The following is a 20745-nucleotide window of genomic DNA, read 5'->3' as shown; positions in this document are numbered from 1 at the left end:
GGGCTTTTTAATCAAATATTGCAGGAAGGGGCCCTTCCGCCAAAATCCTGGAACAACGCGTCTATCACATTGATTCCTAAACTGGGTAAGGCTCCCAACTGATTGTGGGTCGTATCGTCCTATATCCATTCTCAACGCCGATTATAAAATCTTTGCGTCACTCTTGGCTAAGAGATTGGGTAAGGTTGCTCCAGATATCTTACATCCTAACCAGAAGGGCTTTGTCAGGGATCGTCAGCTCTTCGAATTGACGTATGACTTGATAGGAGCCATAGATATGGCTACTACCAACTCTCTGCCGCTTGCTAGTCTCACGTTGGATGCCACCAAGGCTTTCGACAGGGTCAACTGGTTGTACCTGTCGGGGGCCTTGGCTAAGTTCAACGTGGGTGAGCGCTTCTGCGGAGCTGTGAAACTACTCTATCATAGTCCGTCGGCATCTGTTCTGGTTAATGGTGGATTGTCCGAACCTTTTAATGTCACAAGAGGAACACGACAGGGCTGCCCTTTATCCCCATTGCTTTTTGATCTTTATATCGAGCCCTTCGCTCAAAAATTAAGAGATAATAACATCATCAAGCCCTTTAAGTATTAAGCTTGGGAAAGGAGGGTGGCCCTGTATGCGGACGATGTCATGATTATATCCTCAGATATCAGAACCGCATTCCCTGCTGCCATTAAGCTTGCCCTCGAATTCGGGAAAGTCTTGGGGTATAAGGTAAATGCCTCAAAAATTGAAATAATGGTGTGGAATAGTGACGTAACTGGATTAAATGAGCAGCCCATTACAAGCTTAAGATATCTGGGGTTAAAAATTGTCAAAGATATCAATTTTATTGCTTCTACCAATCTCTCTGTAGTCACTAAAGAGTGCCGGAAATTATTGGGTTCCTGGGGGCACCTCCCCTTGTCGTTTCTGGGCCGTGCAAATCTGGTAAAAATGTCCATCTTACCTAAATTGTCCTTCTTATTTAATACGATTCCACTCTATTTTGATAGATCTTCCTTGGCTAAACTACAGGTGGACATTACTTCATTCATTTGGAAAAAAAAGAATGTAAGGATTGCTTTTAAAAAAATAAAGCGGCGACGAGAAAAGGGGGGACTGGCAGGGCCTGACTTGCAAATATACGCATGGGCATTCCAACTATCACATGCACGCATGTTATTAAAAATGCCATCAGATCAGGGAGTAGGGAGGATGTTCTCGGACATGTTGGAGGGCGAAGGAGTTGGGCAGTAGGGTTTTTTATCTAAGTTTGGCGATCCTAAATACTTCAAAAAGGTCAAACTTAAGGTACTACAGAGTCTAGCTAAAGCCTGGTTTAATATTAGATCACCCACATGGGGTCTCCCCGACGCCCCAGGCTGGGTGAACGATACGCTAGCAATCCCATTGAAGGAGGCGGGAATATCCACATGGGGGGACTTATTTGTGGAAGGGATTTTACTTCCATGGGAACATCTAGTGAATAAAATAGGTCCCAATTTTTCAAGATTTAAGTATCTTCAAATATTAAGCTGGGCACAAGCTCTCTCAACCCAAAACCCTCGTCTTTATAACTTCCCACTGGGCGGAGGTAGCCAATTGGAATCTCTCTTGCTGGATAAACCAGCTGCTACAAAAGAAATTGCTGTATGGTATAATCTAATCTTGGAAGAGATTGATGGGGAATTTTTTCTCCCCGAACAACTTTGGGGTTCTATGTTGCCTTGCCTGAATGTGAATGACCTTTGGATAAAATCTTGCACTGTTTTGTGGGACCTAGTTAAACCAGCGTGGCTCCGTAGAAACCACTTATTTACTCTACACAGGGCATACTACTCTCCACAGAGGCTGTCTAAGTTTTTCCCAGGTGGTCCGGTGGCTTGCGCTCGTTGCGGCTTAATATCAGCCTCCGACGCGCACATGTTTTTTGAATGACCCCACTTGTCATCATTCTGGGACGCTATAAGCAAGAAACTTACATCTTCTCTGGGCTTTTCAGTGGTTATCGATCTTCGCCTAGTTATCTTTGGTATCTTGGATCAGAATCGGAGCCCAGCTAACAACCTTCTGTTCTATTGCATGTTGGTGGCACGCAGAGAAATCTGTAAGTGATGGAAAGAAGCCGCCCCTCCATCTCTCCATGACTGGTGTCTATCAATTTCTCAAATATCGAAATCGGACCTAGACAGGGCTGGGGAATTAGATTAGATAACTTTTTGGCTTTTATTTGATTGGTCTAATTAGCTGCTTGGGGTTTATTTATTATTATTTTTTTCCCCAAGTCAGATGATTACCTAGCCATGGTATAATCTCCTTGCTATCCCACATAGGTCTTTATAAGATACGACAGTGGTTTAAGCATTGGTGTCACTGGCTCATGGTAAAGTAGCCGTCAACCCGACAACAAGGCACTGGGCTTGGTATGGTATAGGCTGTAGCTGTTCGGTTGGCTCCTCCTGATCCTGTTGCGACCCATACCAGTTTATGACTGAGGCAGCACGCCGGTATTACTGTAAGTCCTTGCTCCCTTGTTCCAACAGTTCGGCTGCATGCAACCATGGTAGAGATGAGGACAAAAAAAAAAATACAAATATTATAAATAATCATTCATATGAGATTACATATCACGTTACCTTCAGCAACACTTTGACAACGACGACTAGGGATATCGTATTACTAATTTGTTTGATTATGTGTTGTAGTTTAATTCCATTTCATTTTTAGGTATTGGTATAATTATTTTAAAGTTATAAGCATTGAACTTGGTGTGCAAGTTACTCCAATGTTTGGGGCTGGCAAAAAAAAAATATCCACAGCCACTGGGGAACCAACCACAAAGAGGAGCGACTCCAGGGCACTGGGCAGGGGTACCCAGACACCTGAAAAAATAAAAGACCTTCACAGAAAAAACAATTCAAATTCTGTGTGACTCAACACCCATTTTAGGTGCTGGATTTAACTATAGTTTTGTGCCTAACTGGCAATTTGATTCTGACTTTCAAGTTTCGTGAAGTGTAAAATCAAAGCACAAGCAAAGCCACCTAAATTGTCTGGCCTTGAATTGATTGAATGGCAGGTGGGTTTGCACAGGACCTAGTCTCAGGGCAAGCCTTATACCCTCTGTGCATGACCTTCAGCCATGTGTAATGAGGTTTAGGAGCAGGGCCTGCAGCTGATATTATACAGCAGGGTTTGGGCAAACAGAGTGATGTTCTGGCTCAAATGTGTAAAACCACTGAAATTCACCAGTTACAGTTATGAACACACATAACACGCGCCATAATTCATGGCATCTGCTGTGCACAAAACACCAGTTTGCCAATAGCACAGACACACACAAACAAATAACAGAAGAACAACATGGTGGACGCAGTGAGTTACGGCATGTGTTGTGTGCGTTCATTAAGATCTTCAATGAGCAGGATTTATTGAAGTCCAACGAAATTTAAAAGGAAAAAAAACAAGGAATTTACACAAAAAAATCCCCCAAATAAAAAGAAAAGAAAATCTCTTTAAAAACGGGTGAAAAAAGGAACTGCACAGAAAGCACTATTCCTGCATGGTCGCAATAAAAAATAAAACTGAGCGGAAAAAAACAGCTTACTACTGAAAGAGAAAGAAACGATGCTGGCTAACACACATATAGGTTTCCGGGTTATTTACAAGTAGGAAAGTTCAGTAAGAACGACAAGCATGTAATGTTCATTGCCAAGCTACACAACATTTCAATATATAAATATGCATGTGGCTGGGTGAATGTCAAACCATTGGAAACAAAAAGAACCTGTGCTTTGCACTTGCCTGTGCTTTCAGCTGGTACCAGCTGAAGGACTGTGAGGAATTGTCTTCAAAGTTCCAAGACTCCAGCGGGATCAGCACCTCTCCAAGGAAGACTTTACGCCTCAGCGTCCCCGCGTGCCACACAGAGACCTGCAGCATTCGAGTCTCCAGCAAGCAATAATCCATACTGTACTGTAAGATCACAGGGAATTGAATAAAACTGATAATAAACACAAGGCATTCCCCAATAGGCTACTGTATTCCCCATGCTGTAAACTGAACTAGGATAGTCCATATCAACATCAGAAAGAAAGACAGGATGACGAAGAGAGTGAAAAAGGGCGAGAGAATGTGGTCGCATTCTCTGTCGTGGTCACCAGACCGCAGGAAAGGCATCCCTGTTACAGGTACAGCTTGAATGAGCATCCTAGGGATTGGCATATGTTCAGTCTCTCGTAGTGATGTGATATATCTTACGGGTATTATGCATGCATAATGACAATTTAGAGGTTTGTGGTCCCTCAGTGTGTCTAATGACTGCATGTTGTCACTAAATGTGGCAAATGCTGAGGCATGTGTGCTACCCATCACTTGGCTGTGCGCTGGCAGGAAGCACCTCATGACCACTTGTCGCATTCAATTGTTTGGAGTGAAAGGACAATGTTCTTGTGTGAAAGGACGATGTTCTCCCAAAAGAATACGATAAAAGGTAATACCGCTCAGTATCTGAGGGATGCTGCAACTGGAAGTCAGTTAAGAGGCAGCTGTAGCCATGTGCTGTTGCATGTGGTGTGATACGAAAGTGGTGTCCTCCAAAAGTTGTCTTAGAACTGGGGCGGGTGTAGTCCTGGTGGATTGAACGAGGTTGGATGAGTTTTGTGTACAATGTGAGTGATATAGCTAATTAGGTTGAATTGAGAAAATCGAGAAATAGAAGGAATGAACATTGTCTTCAGATGCAATTAGAAATCGAATTTTCACCTTGTTCAAACGTTTCAATCATGAAATGAACATACATAAAATAAAAACATATCTACTTTTATGCATTCTGCCATTCCATACTTCCTAAAAGACACTATACAAAAATGCAATGATAAACATTTGGACGAGAGAATACCAAAAAACCCAATTAAAATGATTTGACTGATTCAGATACGTCAAAAAAAAACTCTCACACACAGGCATAGTAATGATTATAGAAATTCTCCATGGTTGTGTTTAAGTAGAGAACTAAATAAAGATAGACTTGATGCTCTATAAGTGGTAATGAATCTTCCTGTGTCTACAGCCGGGGTATTCAAGAGAACTTCCAGCTTCCACCCAAAAGTGGTTTGCCAGCTTCTCGGGATCCATGACTGGTATTAGGAGTCTCTGCTGTCTAAATTCCTGAAAAGTGGCAACCACATACGTAAAGGCTTCTAGTGTTTGCAGAAATTGGGTCCTGAAACTTCATGCTGAGATGCCTCTCATGTATGAGCTATGGTCTACTTTGCTGTGATCCATATAGTCAATCTTGGCCCACCTTTCCTGACTCTCAGAGTCATTGATAGTTCAGTGTGGCTTCCAGTAAGAAAAGAAATGTGCTAGTGATTGGTACTACCTTGATGTGCGGCCTAGTGATGATCCATTAAATTGGCTCAGTCTTGCCTGAACTTGACTAACCTAGTGAAAAGAGGCAACCTGAGTTCAGCCTAGAAAGACAGATCCACTGCAAGTGTCTCCAGTTGAGATGTGTGGATGTATGTAGGTGTGTGTATATCGTCTACAGGTTCAGTGAGCAAACAAAAAGATTTGTGTGGGATTGAACGGGACACTGGCCAATAAAATGCAACACACATACTGAGCAAAAAATAAACACTCCGGCACAGGAATATTTCCTATGCCTGGGAGAAATAGGCTTCGCAAAAAGCAACTTGTGGAGTGCCACTGGAGGTATCCAGTGATATATAGAGTGTTTGAAGTTCATGATTGTATCATACAAGGATGTAAGTCTGTCTGATTACTAGAGATCCCAAAAAAGTCTATGCTGGGTGAGATGTTAAGACTGTGTACTGGTTGGAGGATCGTGAGGTAGCACTTTCAAAATAATGGGTGATAAGAGGTTTGAGGGGCTTCTTGTGTAGATTGACAACCATGCAGTGTCTATAGTGAGAGATTGCTTGCTGGTCTCCTGAAAATGGCAGGGGGGTAGAGCCAAGGTCAGGGAAACACAGTAATCACAATTTGAGCACACTAACTCCTTCAAAAGTCAAAGTTCTTAAGCAACAGTTCTAGTTCTTCCTCAGAGATCGGATGGAGTGCCCCCAGGATGGATTGTCTGTTCCCCCTTGTGAGGGGCAAGAGCTTTCCTTTGGGATCTCACCCACGGTGTGTGGGGGGGAATAATATTCTTACAGGCATTTTGTTTCAGTAGAATTGAATACCTTGAAGATGCATGTCTGCAGGCATTAGTGGCACAGATTGGGTATGAAGAAACCTGGTCCCTGCCTGCAATTTGAAGAGCAGGAACAACAAGAATGTTTGACCCTTTAGGATATCCTATTGCCAGAATTTCAGAAGAGAGGTTGTATGACGGACCCACTCATGCCTTTACAATGCGGGCATTATTACAAACGCATCATTACCATGCGTTCCTTTAGCACACAAGTCATTACAACAACTTGCCTTAGGGAATAGTATCATTTAGTATTCCACCTTAAGTCTGTGAAATGGTAGTGAAGGTGTTGGACTTCAAATCCAACACCAGTCCAACAAAGCGTCCCCAAAGGAAGTCGTTGTAATGACTTGTGTGCTGAAGAAACACATGGTAATGACGTGTTCGTTGTAGTGCCCGCGGTAAAAAGGCAGTGCGTTGTTTAGACTGCATGATAAAAGATGCTTCCCCAGAGGAGACAGCCTATCCCTGTGAATAAAGAGAAGCTGGGAACGGTGGTTACCAAGTTTACCACAGGGAGCCCCTGTCTTCTGGGAAGACTAGTGTTTTGGTGATGTCCGGAGGGTGACATAGCAAAGGAGGATCGTTCCAGAACACACAACGCCATTTCCACATGTTCAAGATTAAGATGAGGTGAAAAGTTGAGACAACCTACGCAGACCACCACCTTGAAAAGCTGCTGGGTCCCTTCCTGAAAGAAGGAGCTGCCCTGGACCTAAATATGAGTCTTCCTAGCAGGTCTGGTGCAGAAGAAGTACATATTGCTCCATGAGCGGGTCACTGCTCCCTCACTGACTTGCATGGCCAACAGAAGATGTTGGAGACTCCTCTCACCTTGTTGGCCAGGCAGGCTCCGAACACTGATGGTGTATGATGCCCTCACTCTGCCAACCTGGGAACCAGGGGTAACAGTGCAATCTTTTGATCTATGGCCTCGATTTGGGGCTCGGAAGATGTTGGCTCCTTGATGTTTGAACCACACCTCTTCACCCTGGGGTCAAGATGCCCTTCAATCTGTCTGCTGAAGTGAGCCAGAGGGGACAAAGAACATCAGGAGTGGAAGACAAAATGTTTCCTGCCCTTCTGACCTCAACAAGGCTTCTCACCCTTCGGGGAACTCAAGCAGTGACTGTGGAGACGTGCGCAAACTGGCTCCATTCTGCAACATGGTGGGAGCAGAGCCAGGTGGGACTCGGCTTCCTCAGTCCTTCTCTTTTCGTGTGACTCTCAGAGGCATGGGTAGAGTCAGCACACAGATAACAAGCTCTTTAACTGATCCACAGCCAGGGCCACTCAAATTATGCGGTACTGGAGAATCGAATTATCTGCCAGTGTTGACCAAATTATGTAGTAAGAAAAGGGATAGTATGTGCTATAATAGGGAACATTCTGTGCCAGAATAAATACCATATTAAGTCACTATTACACACATAAATACTGTCTGGTCAAGAGGTTTCACCTACTTAGTACCATTCTAATGCCAGAATAAAGCAATCACCGACTGACATGTGACCAGTTAGTCTCTGCAAATTATGTGGGAGATGATGGATTATATGTCTAGTGTGGTAAATCCATAATTACAAAGAAAAGATGTGCCAACAGAATCACTTGACCTTCCCTTATACATTGACGTGAAATAAAGTGACGAATGTGTCAAGCTAAAGAAAAATAAATGTGTTTTGTCCTGGGCCAATGTGGTGGTTTCATAAGAAATGTTTCGGCTTCAAGTCATTTCTTAGAAATAGCATTGTGTCATTCAACCGTTCTATCCCAGAAAGTATTCACACAATCCAACTCTGGATGTGTACCTTTAAGATTTCATAGAAGGATGGGTCCACTGTGTTCTTTTTTAGACTTGTCTTCTGTTTACTCTGGGGAGATTTGTCAGGAAGCAAGTATATCTTTACATACCTAGGAAGGTGAGCATGAGAGAGAGAGAGACAGAGAGAATGAGAAAGAGTGTGAAACAGAGAAAGAAAGAGGGAGAAAGAGAGAACGACAGGAAAAGAGTGCGAGAGCAAGCGTAAGAGACAGATTGAGGGAGGTAGAGGGAGACAATTATTAGATGTTGGGATTAAACAATGCATTTGATAACAAAATGTATTTCTTCATCTCCTACAGCACACCACGACATGGCTGACTAGATGCACCTTTCACATAATGTAGGGATCCATTGTTCTAACACAGACACTTTGACACACAGTTACAAAAACTACACACATACACAGCAAATGTAATACAAAAATGTAATTTGTCTTATATTTTTTGTTTTCCCCCAGAAACTGTATAGCATCTCATATCAATCTGAACACCATTTCCTCCGAACAATAGCTCACAACAGTGATCTCTGGACAATCCACACATTTTGTCGGGCTGGAGATCTTTAATACAACATGAGGACCAGGAGAAGAGCAATAAACTTACTGAAAGTACACAAGCAAAAAAAAAAGCAACCAAGGCGGAGCTCCTCAGCAACATCTACCAGATCCCAGAAAGTGTACCTCTCTGTGCATTCCAACCACCATGGCGGCTCCAATAGCCATCCGCTTCCCTCCTGGATTTTGAGGACATGAGTCACAAAAAAAGTTGTACTTTTGCACAAGTAATGTACTCATATGCACAAGGGCAAAGGTACATCTTTTGGGAATTTACACACATTCTCAATAGTATGTCTGGAACTCGTAGAGACCACTGCAAAAGCGAGGTATGGTGTATTCCTATTTTCACCCTGGAAGGGGCATCACTCTTTGGTGAAGTAAATCTACAACCAGTTCCAGTGTGGGAAAGGATCATACGAGAAGTTTGTGAATGTCAACAAACGCAGTAGTCTGTCAGTTTTATCAAGCTCTCACAGCAAACCATGTCTTGACCCTAGCATTCCCCACCCCTAGCGTAGCGTTAACTATTTTGTAATTGTGTGATGTTGTGGGATACAATTTCACAGTAGTTAGTATTTACGCCAGGTAGGTATTTTTTTACGGAAAGCTGTTGGGTGTAAATTGAGCCATTCTCAGTGATCAGCAACTTTCATGCTGCAAAGCGCTTAGTATTACAATTGTTAGAGCATTAAAGCACATACAGCTTGCGTGGATTTACGGATGCTAGTTCAAACACACGCTGAAAGGATGTAGACTTTGGTACAACAAATTACTATTACTGATGAATAAAAGCTCAAGCTGACAAAAGTTGAGGACCGTGGTGCAACACAGGCCCCCTGCAGCCCCCAGGGTGCAGAGGGGGAGGAGTTCCAGGGGGACCCCTCAACATATTACTCTGGCCAGGAGACATTGATTGAGTCCGGAGGCGGTCCCTCTACGACCCTAGCAGGGTGGTCCCCTCAAGTTTCGTTATGCCAGTGGTTGGAGATTCAGACCATGCCCACTCTGACAATTAAGCTAACGCTTCAACAACTATGGTTCATGAATAAGTGCTCCAAGTCCTGAAACTCAAGTTTCAATCACACCTAAGTTAATAATATGACGTAAACATAGAAAAAACTTTGTGAATCATGCCTACAGACTTTTTCATGATTTCCCCCATGTATGTACAGTACCTCGAAAAGGTTGAAATGTGTGGAACCAAAATTATGCACATGTGACATATTTAACATTTCTAATACAGTAGTTCTGATGTGTATATACAATAATTCCACATTGTATCACATAAATATACGACTGTAAAACGCTGCTGGTACCACACACTTACATGCGGAAGTCTGCATGGAAAAAGCAAAACGTGTGGGGACAGCACAAATCTTCAATGCACTAAGGCAATTATTGCATCTCAGTGCATGCCCTTCACAATGCTCTGACTGTGTGTGTGTGTATGTATATGCTGCTGGTATTTTGGGGGAGGGAAACAAACACACAGTGGGTGACTTGGGTGGGCTCCACGCCACCCACCATTTAATGGCTGGGCCGAGGGGGATGAGAGCTCATATTTCTCAGCAGTAGTGTAACTGAAAATGTTTGATGGATATTGCTCTGTGGGCCATAAGGGCGTGGTTCAGCAAAACGTTGTCAGTCAACACCTGTGCATTTACAACTAAGTAGACAGCTGTACAGATAGATATACGATTTTTTTTTATAAGTCAAAGAATTCCAGAATACTCATTGGAAGATGCCACAGTCTCAGTTTTTCAGGACTCACAAGCATAAACAGTTACACACGCATATATCTACCTAATGTATATTTAGGCCATTTAAAAAAAGGACAGTTGCCAACTTTTAGAGAAGCTCCGCCCCCTACACATACACTGATTTTGATTGTGTTTTCTGTCAAGCCCAACCAAGGAAATAGATTTTTTCTCTCAGCATACTTTCACATTGATGAGCAGACAATGCAATTGTATACACTGGTGTATCCAGCACACCATTTTGTAAGTACTAAACAAAAAACATACTATATGCTGACTTACAATATAGGTTTTTAAAGAGGAAGTGTTTTGAGCATTAATCGGCCTGTAATGCAAAATTCCCAAAAAATGTTATTCGTAATATTTTTTAAATATAATTTCTGTTATTTGTATCGACATTAACATCAGAAAAATAGCAGATGGCAGTCACAATCTTTCTCTCTCTCTCTCTCTCTCTCTCTCTCTCTCTCTCTCTCTCTCTCTCTCTCTCTCTCTCTCTCTCTCTCTCCCTCTCTGCTGTTCTCTTTCATATTTCAAGTGGCAGAGGCATGTGTTACATTGTTACCTAATGGGAGCACTCATGTCTGTGGAAGTACATAAAATAACAAAGTATCACAGGCTTCTCTTGCTCTTGAAATTTTTCATATCAGTGAGGAGGAGGGAAAAAGATGGAAACAGCCGCACGCTAGCTTTCTGCCTTTGAAGTTAAAAAATAAGTAACAGAAATTGCATTGTAAACAATACAGTGACTGGATGCTTCTGTGATATTTTATTGTTGGGCATCAATACTACAACTTGTTGAGTGAAATGTACCACTTTTAAAATTCTGTGACTAGCTATGTATATATATTAGATTTTTTTTTTTTTAAAGAAACATTTTTTTAATATATGGTACTAATAAAATAGTTGATCTTTTATCTTTCTTTTTTCACACTTGCCCTTTTGAATTACATTGTTGCTGGATTGAAGTAAATGTGAATGTTGAACAATTGCTAGAGGTGATTGTTGAATTGTATGCACATAAAGAGAACACTAGGGGATTTTTTGTTTTAAGCCTATATATTAGATAAGGGCAGAGACATGGATCACATTTGGAGAATTTCACAATCACTTTTTTCTTCACTGCATTCTCCTTCCTGACAAAAGCTAATTTCATGCTTGCAACACATGTAAATAATGGATAAAGGTTTAAAAATATGCGCCTAATCAAACAAAAATCAACTTAGTGCCTTATTTAGTGTTTGGTGGACAAGATACTCTGTCACAAAAGTGGTGGATGTCCCGTCAGCTGTATTACAAGTTCAATATAGTCAATAGCATTTGTAATATAGTGAACAGGATATTAACCTCATTTTAACAAGTGTATCCAACCTGCCAAATTCATTGTACGGTCCTTGGTCTTTTACGCCTATTTTACCTCCATTCCCCAAATCCTGATATAAAAGACAAACTATAGAAATATAGGCATTTATGATTTAGCTCCTGTTTTTGACATACTTACGGGTTACATCTTTTCTTTTTCTCGTCACCATACGCTAGATTCTTGCATGCCTTAATGCATATTTCTAAATTACTGGTTTTGAAGTTGAATTTAATTGACAGTTCTATTTCTCCAGTGACGACGGTGTTGTCAAAGTTTCCTCCATCGCTACACGTGCTGGAGATACTGCATTCACTGCCCTGAAAAGGGGGAGAGACATAAAAATCCAAACTTTGAATTATAAAACTAGAAAATCAAAATTCTAATATAATTTAAGAGCATTCAGGAAAAACATGTTTTCTACTCTTCATCAAGATGCTAACTTTATGTTAAAACTGAACTGAAATGACACCGATTATTCCTTGAAAGATGCAAGTTGATTACTCCCCAATCACCATGCTAATGATATATGTATATTTCCTACCTGAATGGTTATAAAAATGCCATTATTTTTGAAAATGCTGTATTCTGCAGTGATCTCTACCACACCAATACCAGCAACATTATTCTATATTCCATGTTATTCCATGGTTGCATTTTATTTAGCGCCATGACACTATGATGAATACTTGTGCTTTATAAATTCTTGATTAAATGATTGAGTGATACTGTAAATGTTGAATTTCATTTTTTCTGTTAACCACCTCACCATCATTAAGCTACATATTGCAACTTTTTTAATTGAAATGCTAATGCTGCTTAAATAAAGAAATAACGAAAGAAAAAAAGAAAGAAATACGGAGCCTTTGATGTTGTAGTCTTTTAAATTCAGAAGACGAAACCTCCAGTGTGGAAACATGAGAAATTACGTATTTGTTGTGTTCAAAATTCAAAAACATCACACTCAGAAATATCAAATCCAGTACTTCGATTCAAACTACTCTAAGAAATTCATGGGTACTCGAGCTTCTGGTCAGAAACGCGTGGCACATCCTGAAATCATTTCACTTGTCAAATATTGTTTAAAAGATTCCCTAAACACTTAGGGGTATATTCACAAGAACGTGTGCTAAACAGCACCAAAAAATGCTAACGCAACTTTACACATCGCAACCCATCGGGGAAAATAACCCTGTGTTAAAGTGGAATTCACAACACGGCGGTACGATGCAATAGTCCGTGGAAACCGCGGCCAATGTCCGCAATACAACCACCGCAACCGAGATAAAAACACAAACCTCAACGCGAAAAAACATGCGATGGGCTAAAGCCCGATGAGGAATTCAGCAATAAGCAGTGCCAGGCCTGCAATACACACATGGCAGGTGGGAAAAATCACTATAAAAGTAGAATAAACACACAAACACAAACTGACCAACACCCAAGCATCATGGAGGCAGCCGGAGCAGGCGCAGACGACAAGCGCAACCCCACAAGCGCCCCGGACGACCAGCCTGGGACCTCGGGACAGGGAAGGGCAAGGACAAGAGGAAGACGAAGTTCAGTCCGCAGGAAAACAGGATCCTGATCAAGGAGGTGATGGAACACCATCAACAACTGTTTGTCACCTCCAGCGTGTCATTGGGCACCAAAAATGGGATATGGTGGGACATCGTGGACAAGGTGAATGACGTCGGAGAGCACAAGAGGTCAATGGACGAGGCCAAGAGGCGATGGATTGACATCAAGCGGAAGACCAAGGAGGAACTTGCAGCCAACCAGAAGGCCGCAATGCAGACTGGAGGTGGGAGCCCAGCACCACAGCTGGAGCTGGATAACATGGAGGAGCTGGTGTCAACCGTCATCAGTGTGGCAACTGTGTCCGGAGTCGGGGGAACGGACACTGCCCGACAGGACACAACACAACCGCAACAGGGTGAGTGACCACCAGGTACTGGGGGGATGGGTGGAGAGGCTCACAATGGCACACATGCACAATCAAGCAGAGCGCAGTGCACACTCACAATGAATCTGGGTCATGGCCCTGATCTACACACTGTCACAATGTACAATGCCATGCTGTCTGAATGTCAACATGTTCCCTGCAGCCACATACATGTGGACATATTGTAATACACCATCTTCCCTTCACATTGCAGGGGCACCGTCAACACCCCTGCACAGCAGTACCAGCCACTCTTCACTGATGACGAGGACAACCCCAGCATCGACACGAAGCCCTCCAAAACATCATGGACATGATCCGCAACTCACCTCCAGGATCAGGGTAGCCCAGCTGCATCGAGGAGACCTTACCCACTACCCAAACCACCCAGCAGGAGGCACCCACAGCCCGGCAGTCTTCCAAGACCCCCAGGAACAAACCATGGCCTTCCAATGCCGTGCGCTGGAGGGCCAGAGGGAGACGGCTGAGCAGGTGCGGGTGGGGTTCAGCCTCATGGCTACCAAACTGGACGCCATCCATGGGTGTCTAGGTCCCATGAGGGACCAGCTCCAGTTCCTAACGGACGCCCACGGCCCGCTCCTAGGTCTCCAACGAGCCCTGACTGACATCGCTGGAGTCATGAAGTGGAGAGAAGAACATCTGTCCGCTCAGACTGGTTCCGGCGATTCCAGCCGTGAGCTGGCACACATGTGGAGGCTCATGGAGGAGATGGTGCGGATGGAGGCTGAAAGGATGGCAGCCACCGCTGTTCATAAGCGAGATGTGGCTGGGATCTACCATGCCCTGCAGATCCTCATCATGGCATTGCTGCCACAAGGTCTGACGCTGATGAATGCTGCTGCCCCCACGCCTTCCACATCTCCGCCCCTGGTGTGTCAGTGCCTCACAGTGCGACAGGCATATCCTCACCGGCACCTGATGCGTCACTGCCACACAGTGCGGCCGACAATCCTCCTACGGCCCCTGATGTGTCAGTGGCACACATTGCCGCAGCTGGTACTGCAACACCCACAGGTGGGGCAGAGCACACATCCGAGGGTGAGAACGTGGCTGGGATTGCTGTCAGAAGGAGGCACTAGCATTCATTTCCGCCACCTGGTCAGTTTCTGCTTGGTGCCGCACATGGCCCAATGACCTTCCACTGGCCCCTAATAACCTATGCTGCACTCACCTTGGACCACGACATGGACTGCCATATCATGTTTAATGAACAATGACATGGCAACCAGATTGCGGACTGTACCCTTCCTCTTCCGCAGTGCTTGGCATCCCCAGATGCACTCTGGCTGGACCTCCACTGCCCATATTGTGTAGTGTGCTTGGCATGGCCCTGCACTTCTCCAGCTGCAACACTCTACTGGATGTGCAATAAACATTCAGTAACGCACTGCTGTGTCACGTCTTTCATTATGTATGTATGTGTGGATGAATGTAGGGACAGTGATTCCCCTTTCGTCAATGATGCCCATCTAGTGGGATGCCAGTCACAGTGTGCTACAATACCTATTTTGTACTGTGTGCCGTGGACACTGCAACAGAGACACACACATTAGTCACTTCCTGGTCCGGACATGGACTGACCCACACCCAGAACCCCTGGGTCATACTTGCAATCCCAGAGCTGGGACGGCGTACGTCAGGCCAGACCACTCCGCTTACGCTCCAAGGGGGGCCCACATAGCTACCTGTCACAGGTGTTCACGCTGGTTTTGTGCAGGTCACTGGTCTAGTTGTTAGCATGTCACGGCCACTCCCTGATGGCAGATTTTCACACACACCACACCCATCCGGCACAGGCGTCACAGGCCATGTGACCCCGTAAATATAAGGGGCCGACGATATCACATTCCCCTCTGCCGGTGGTGCCTGGATGATGGACGCTCCACGGTGCTCAATCATAAAGGGCCCATGAGATACTGCGCACAGGGTTAGTGGCACCCGAGGCCTTGCGGCCGTCACGGGCCTACCACCACGTGGCACTGCCTTGCGTTGCACAGGGTTAGTGGCACCCGAGGCCTTACGGCCGTCACGGGCCTACCACCACGTGCCTATGCCTTGCGTTGCACAGGGTTAGTGGCACCCAAAGACTTGCAGCTATCACAGGCCTACCACCACGTGGTGCTGCCTTGCGTTGCACAGGCTTAGTGGTACTGGACTAGCTGAGCGGGTGTGCAGCTTGCGATGATGATGTGTGCACTGATGTGATCTCCGCCATTGATGACTCAGGACTCAGCGTCATGTATGGGACCTGCAGGGTCGCGGGCCGGGCCCGCATGATGTGAACTATGCCATGGTGGCGGGACCTGGGCCTGGAGCTTGTACGGGCATGTGGTGTGCCTACTGGTGGATACACCGGCGGAAGCAGGTGAGCAGTGGTGCCTGTGTGCGCAGGGGCGGCAGTGTCTCTCTCTCTCTGTCTCTCTCTCTCTCTCTCTCTCTCTGTCTCTCTCTCTCTCCCTTCCTTTCCTTCTCTCCCTCTTCTTTCCTTTCCTTCTCTCTTTCTCACTCTCTCTCCCTTCCCCCCTCTCTCTCTCTCTCTACCTTTCTTTCCTTCTCTCCCTCTCACTCTCTCTCCCTTCCCTCTCTCTCTCTCTCCATTCCTTTCCTTCTCTCTCTCTCACTTCCCTCTCTTGCTCTCCCTCTCTTTCCCTTCATTTCCTTCTCTCTCTCACGCTCTCTCCCTCTCCCTTCCCTCTCTCGCTCTCTCTCTTCCTTACCTTCTCTCTCTCTCTCTCTCTATCTCTCACTCTCCCTTCCTTTCCTTCTCTCTCTCTTTCTCTCTCTCTCTCTCTCTCTCTCTCTCTCTCCCTTCCTTTCCTTCTCTCTCTCTCTCTCTCTCTTTCCCTTCCTTTCCTTTCCTTCCCTCTCTGTCTCACTTTCCTTCTCTGTTCTCTGTGTCTCGCTCCTTTGATGTGCGCATGGCACACGTCCTGATTTTGTGCTTTGTTTTCCAGGCTGTGACTTCGAGGTTGTCCTTGTTGGACCCGACAGGACTGTTACGCATTGTTGTTTTGTGTTGTGTTTCAATAAAGTATTTGGGTGTTACTACAGTGCTGTTTGACAGTTTCTCGTACTTCTGGCCACACATGTGTGTATTTATTTTGGCAATGTGCGTCATCATGCGCTTTTTGTGGCTCTTGCGTCGTGCACGGTATGTGTATGTCCGGGGTGGGTGGTCCGGGGTGGGGTCTGGGGGTGGATTGCGTGAGATGTTAGGGCCCTCATGGGTATCGATGCTGCATGGCTGTTGTCTCCTTGGCATCTGTGGGTCTTCAGGTGTGGCTCTTGGCTGGACCCCCTTTCATGCTGTGGGTAATCGTCCTGCTTAGCACCAGCAAGAAGCAGGTGTTAATTCTCTGCTGCTACCGCAGCTTATCGCCTGTTTTTGGTTTGCATCACGGATCTGGCAGTTCATTGTGAAAGTGGTGTTGTGGTTTTTTCGTGTGTTTTTGCACGGGAACGCCTACTCTGCATCTCATTAGGGTTAGTAGGTGGTGTCCACCGTGGAGGTAAGGTTTGGGGCAGTTATCGCGGGAATACTGGCGATGTGCGCAGTTTGTACCAGCTTGTGAAAGGGGTGTTAAATCTATTTCTGCTTTTGATGTGGCAAGGTGGGTATAAATTGGAGTTACGTCCTTGTGAATATCCCCCTTAGGCTTAGTCTATGATCTCAAATTTCACTCAGGTATCCATATCCCCTACCACCCTAATAAAACACTTGAAAGTAATTTAAACCAGATGAAACAGAACATTGATTGTGTTTTGGAGAAGAACCCAGAACTTCCCCCTCCCAAAACCCCTTGGATTATCTACAGTGATGCTTAAGCAGGGCCGGACTGGGAACCGATACCGGCCCTGGCACAGTGCTCGGCCAGCCCCCCCCTTCCCCGGGGGGTTGGGGGTGCGACCGCGCTCTTTGCTAGGGCCGGTTTTCGGCCGATTTTGTTACTGCAAAAACGGCCTTCTAACAAAACCGGCCCCCTGGGGCCCAAAACCGGCCCCCACCCATGCGGCCGACCAGGGGATTGCCCGGTGCCCGCAACAGTCAGTCCGGGCCTGTGCTTAAGTAACTCTGGGGGTCGGGGATGGGAGGGAGTGGTATTGCCAAGTATTATGAGGTGTACTCTAACAGTGTCTCAGAATTGAGGAATGGCCAGAGGATTCAGTAATTCTACTCCCAATTCCCCTCATCTTGTTCTATTAGTTGTTCACAGTTGATCCTGGCATGTGATTAACTAATGCTCAGTCAGGACAGTGGTGATGCTGACATGTGACAGGCCCTTCTTCAAGCCTGGCCGTCAGAGATGGTCCTTGCTATTTGGTTGCAGTGCTGACAATTCATCACATATCACAGTTGACATGTCTTTGAGGTTCCATGCAAACATTTCAGCTGCTTTCAGCACCACAATGGCATTGTGAAATGCAGAGGATTAACAGAGTTACCACAGATTTCATCATTTTGATTGAGCCTGTAATTCCCATCAGAATTACAGGATCACTCTGAAAGAGGGCCTGCTTTGTGGAGGATGCTTGACATGACTAAATAGATCATCACCACTAGAATCGTGTCCCTTCTCTTGGTACTTCATCTACCTGCATCTACAAAATTCTTCAGCGATATTAACAGTATCATCTTAAGGAGTTTAGTGACCCCTGGCAAGAAATATTTAAGGGCCCCTGTTCAGAACAACTTTGAATTTTATTACCCATTTTCTGGTAATGCAAGCCCCATGATGCCAACAAATGTTGAATAATACTTTAATGTTAGAGATCGAGAAATAGATAGATGGGAGCAAGGAAGAACGTTAACTTTCTGAGGGACCTCTTGGAAAGTGGGGGACCGTGGCGATTGCCCACTTTGCCCATGCCTTTAACCATCTCTGGACATTTTATAAATAAATAATAAAACCCTTATGAAATTGTTCTGCTCAGGTAATAGGCCAGGGTTTTCGTGGATGAACTTGAAAGGTATTACATATCCATAGAGTGTTATTTCCATACCTTTCAACTGTAATGCACGTCTTTATTAAACTCTTTACACGTCAACCATCATCAGTGTGGTATTGCCTTGGTGATCAAACCTTCTTCCATCATCTGTCACACTCGGTGCAGATAGGCCAATTCATTCACAGTTCCTGCATTTGCTCATACGCAATGTAATCAGGTCTGTCCTACAAAAGTGGAGTATTTTACCTAGCAAACCGTGCAAGATTTGATGAAAGGTAATAATATATCTGATGATAGTTTCATCAACTTTAATATAGAACAACCTAGGGCTACTCTTCAGTATATACTAACAATCCACACAATCAATGCATTGAGAATTCATTTTAAAACAATTGTGATGAAACTAGGCACAGAGTGTATGTGACGAAAAGGAGAGTTGAAGTTTTTTCAAAAATGATGTTCTTTCATTTATTATTATATAAATATATCAAAAATATTTAGAGGATGTAAAAGCATATACGTGTTATACATATAATATCATTGCGCAAACCCGCCAATAACTTTACATTCATTCATCATTCGCATCCTCAATCAAAAAACAACTGGAACTGGAAAGAGTCAATGAAATGCGGCCTCATTAAAATTAAATAAGGTTTTTTTCTGATGAAATCCTGATTCTTTTCTCCTCTCTACAATAAGAATTCAATGTGATCATTTAAGTTCTATTCTACACTGGAGAAGTCAGCAGTATTGTTTCTCAAGAGCAAGCATATTAACCAAAACAAGTCAAATAAAGTGATCATATTCCGAACAACTGAGTGGCAAGATTTCACGTTCTACATTTCTGTAAGAACTAGGCCTAGGCGGAATAATTCATTCCCCAGTAGAATCTCTTTTAAATTCCACCGTTCTGCCAACAAAATTAATCTACAGCAATTATTTGTTTCTAAGAGGATGCAGTCCTTCTATGTCTATAAATCACTGCAGATTAAAGTATAATCTGCAGTGCTTGTTAAACATAGAAAAAGTGCTCCCTCTTGCAGCCTTGTTTAGAAACAAGCAGCCACTGCAAGAAGAAACTACTGCAGAGTATGTAGGGGCCCAAAAGGGTATACACTGTAGTGATTTTTAAACAGGGCAGGAAGGGGGAGCAGTCCCTTTATGTTTAACCGGTTCCGTGCTGATGACGGAACCGCTCCGTCATAAGCCGCGATGGCGCTGTGCTGATGATGGAGCAGTTCCGTCATGGCCCGCCCGACGCGCCTGCGCGGCGCTGATTTCGCGCCTGCGCGGCGCGTTCTATTGAGCGGGCGGGGCCATGACGGAACCGCTCCGTCATGAGCACTGCTCAACCGCGGCTGGTGACGGAGCGGTTCCGTCCCCAACATGCCCCCGCCGCGCGGCCCCCCCGCCCCCTTAGCGCTGCGGCGGAATAGCCACCGCAGCGATGTGGTTAAAAACCACTGCAGTGGTTTTTAAACATAGAGGGGCTGCTCACTCTTCCTGCCCTGTTTAAATCACTGCAGTGTCTATCCACGAGGGGTATGCACTACAGAGTGATATGCAGTGGTTTTTAGAGTTTAGAAACCACTGCATACCACTCGTCTGTGGCACCCTTACATATTCCGCAGTAATCACTGTAGTGTATGTAAGGGCGCTGAGTGGCATTCGGCTGCACTATTTTCGTAGCGCAAATGCATCCTCACACCCATTCTTGGATGTGAGGGCGCATATAGGGGTGGGCGGAATTTGCATAATCGCGTTACGCAAATCTCCGTGAAACGGTAAAAAATCTCCGCGAACATGCAGAATTTCCACGAACACGCGGAATTGCTTGTTCGCGATGCTTTTTTACTGTTCGCATTCGCTGTTGGCGTGCTCGGGGGGAAATATCTTGCGAACACGCATTTGAGAACGCAAACAAGCAAAAAACTTCGCGAAGTCGAGGAACGTAGAATTTTGGGCAATTTCGCGTTCTCCGCGGAACAAGAAATTATCCAAATTCCGCAAATTCCGCGAGCGGAACGGAATTTAACGCCCAGGCCTAATTTTGATCTAAAAAATGGCATCAGATGCCCACTCCGACGTTCCACGGAATTCCGTAAATTTCGAATGGAATTACGCCCACCCTTTG

The 20745-nt window shown here is 44.7% G+C and overlaps 1 protein-coding gene across 2 annotated transcripts in view; it reads right to left on the bottom strand.

The window, feature by feature from the left end:
- The window catches only part of SYTL3 (synaptotagmin like 3), a 592394-nt gene that overhangs the window by 168067 nt on the left and 403582 nt on the right, over positions 1-20745 (bottom strand). For both annotated transcript variants that reach the window (XM_078649127.1, XM_078649128.1), the window contains 3 exons: positions 11840-12018; positions 8012-8114; positions 3791-3961 (listed from right to left, as the gene is read on the bottom strand). In XM_078649127.1, the coding sequence (XP_078505253.1) occupies positions 3791-3961; positions 8012-8114; positions 11840-12018 (453 nt within the window). The remainder of the gene's footprint in view (positions 1-3790; positions 3962-8011; positions 8115-11839; positions 12019-20745) is intronic.

This window comes from Lissotriton helveticus, chromosome 6 (genome assembly GCF_964261635.1).
Source record: "Lissotriton helveticus chromosome 6, aLisHel1.1, whole genome shotgun sequence".
NCBI lineage: Eukaryota > Metazoa > Chordata > Amphibia > Caudata > Salamandridae > Lissotriton > Lissotriton helveticus.
The sequence above is the reverse complement of the archived record's forward strand: the minus strand, read 5'-3'. Positions and strand labels throughout refer to the sequence as shown.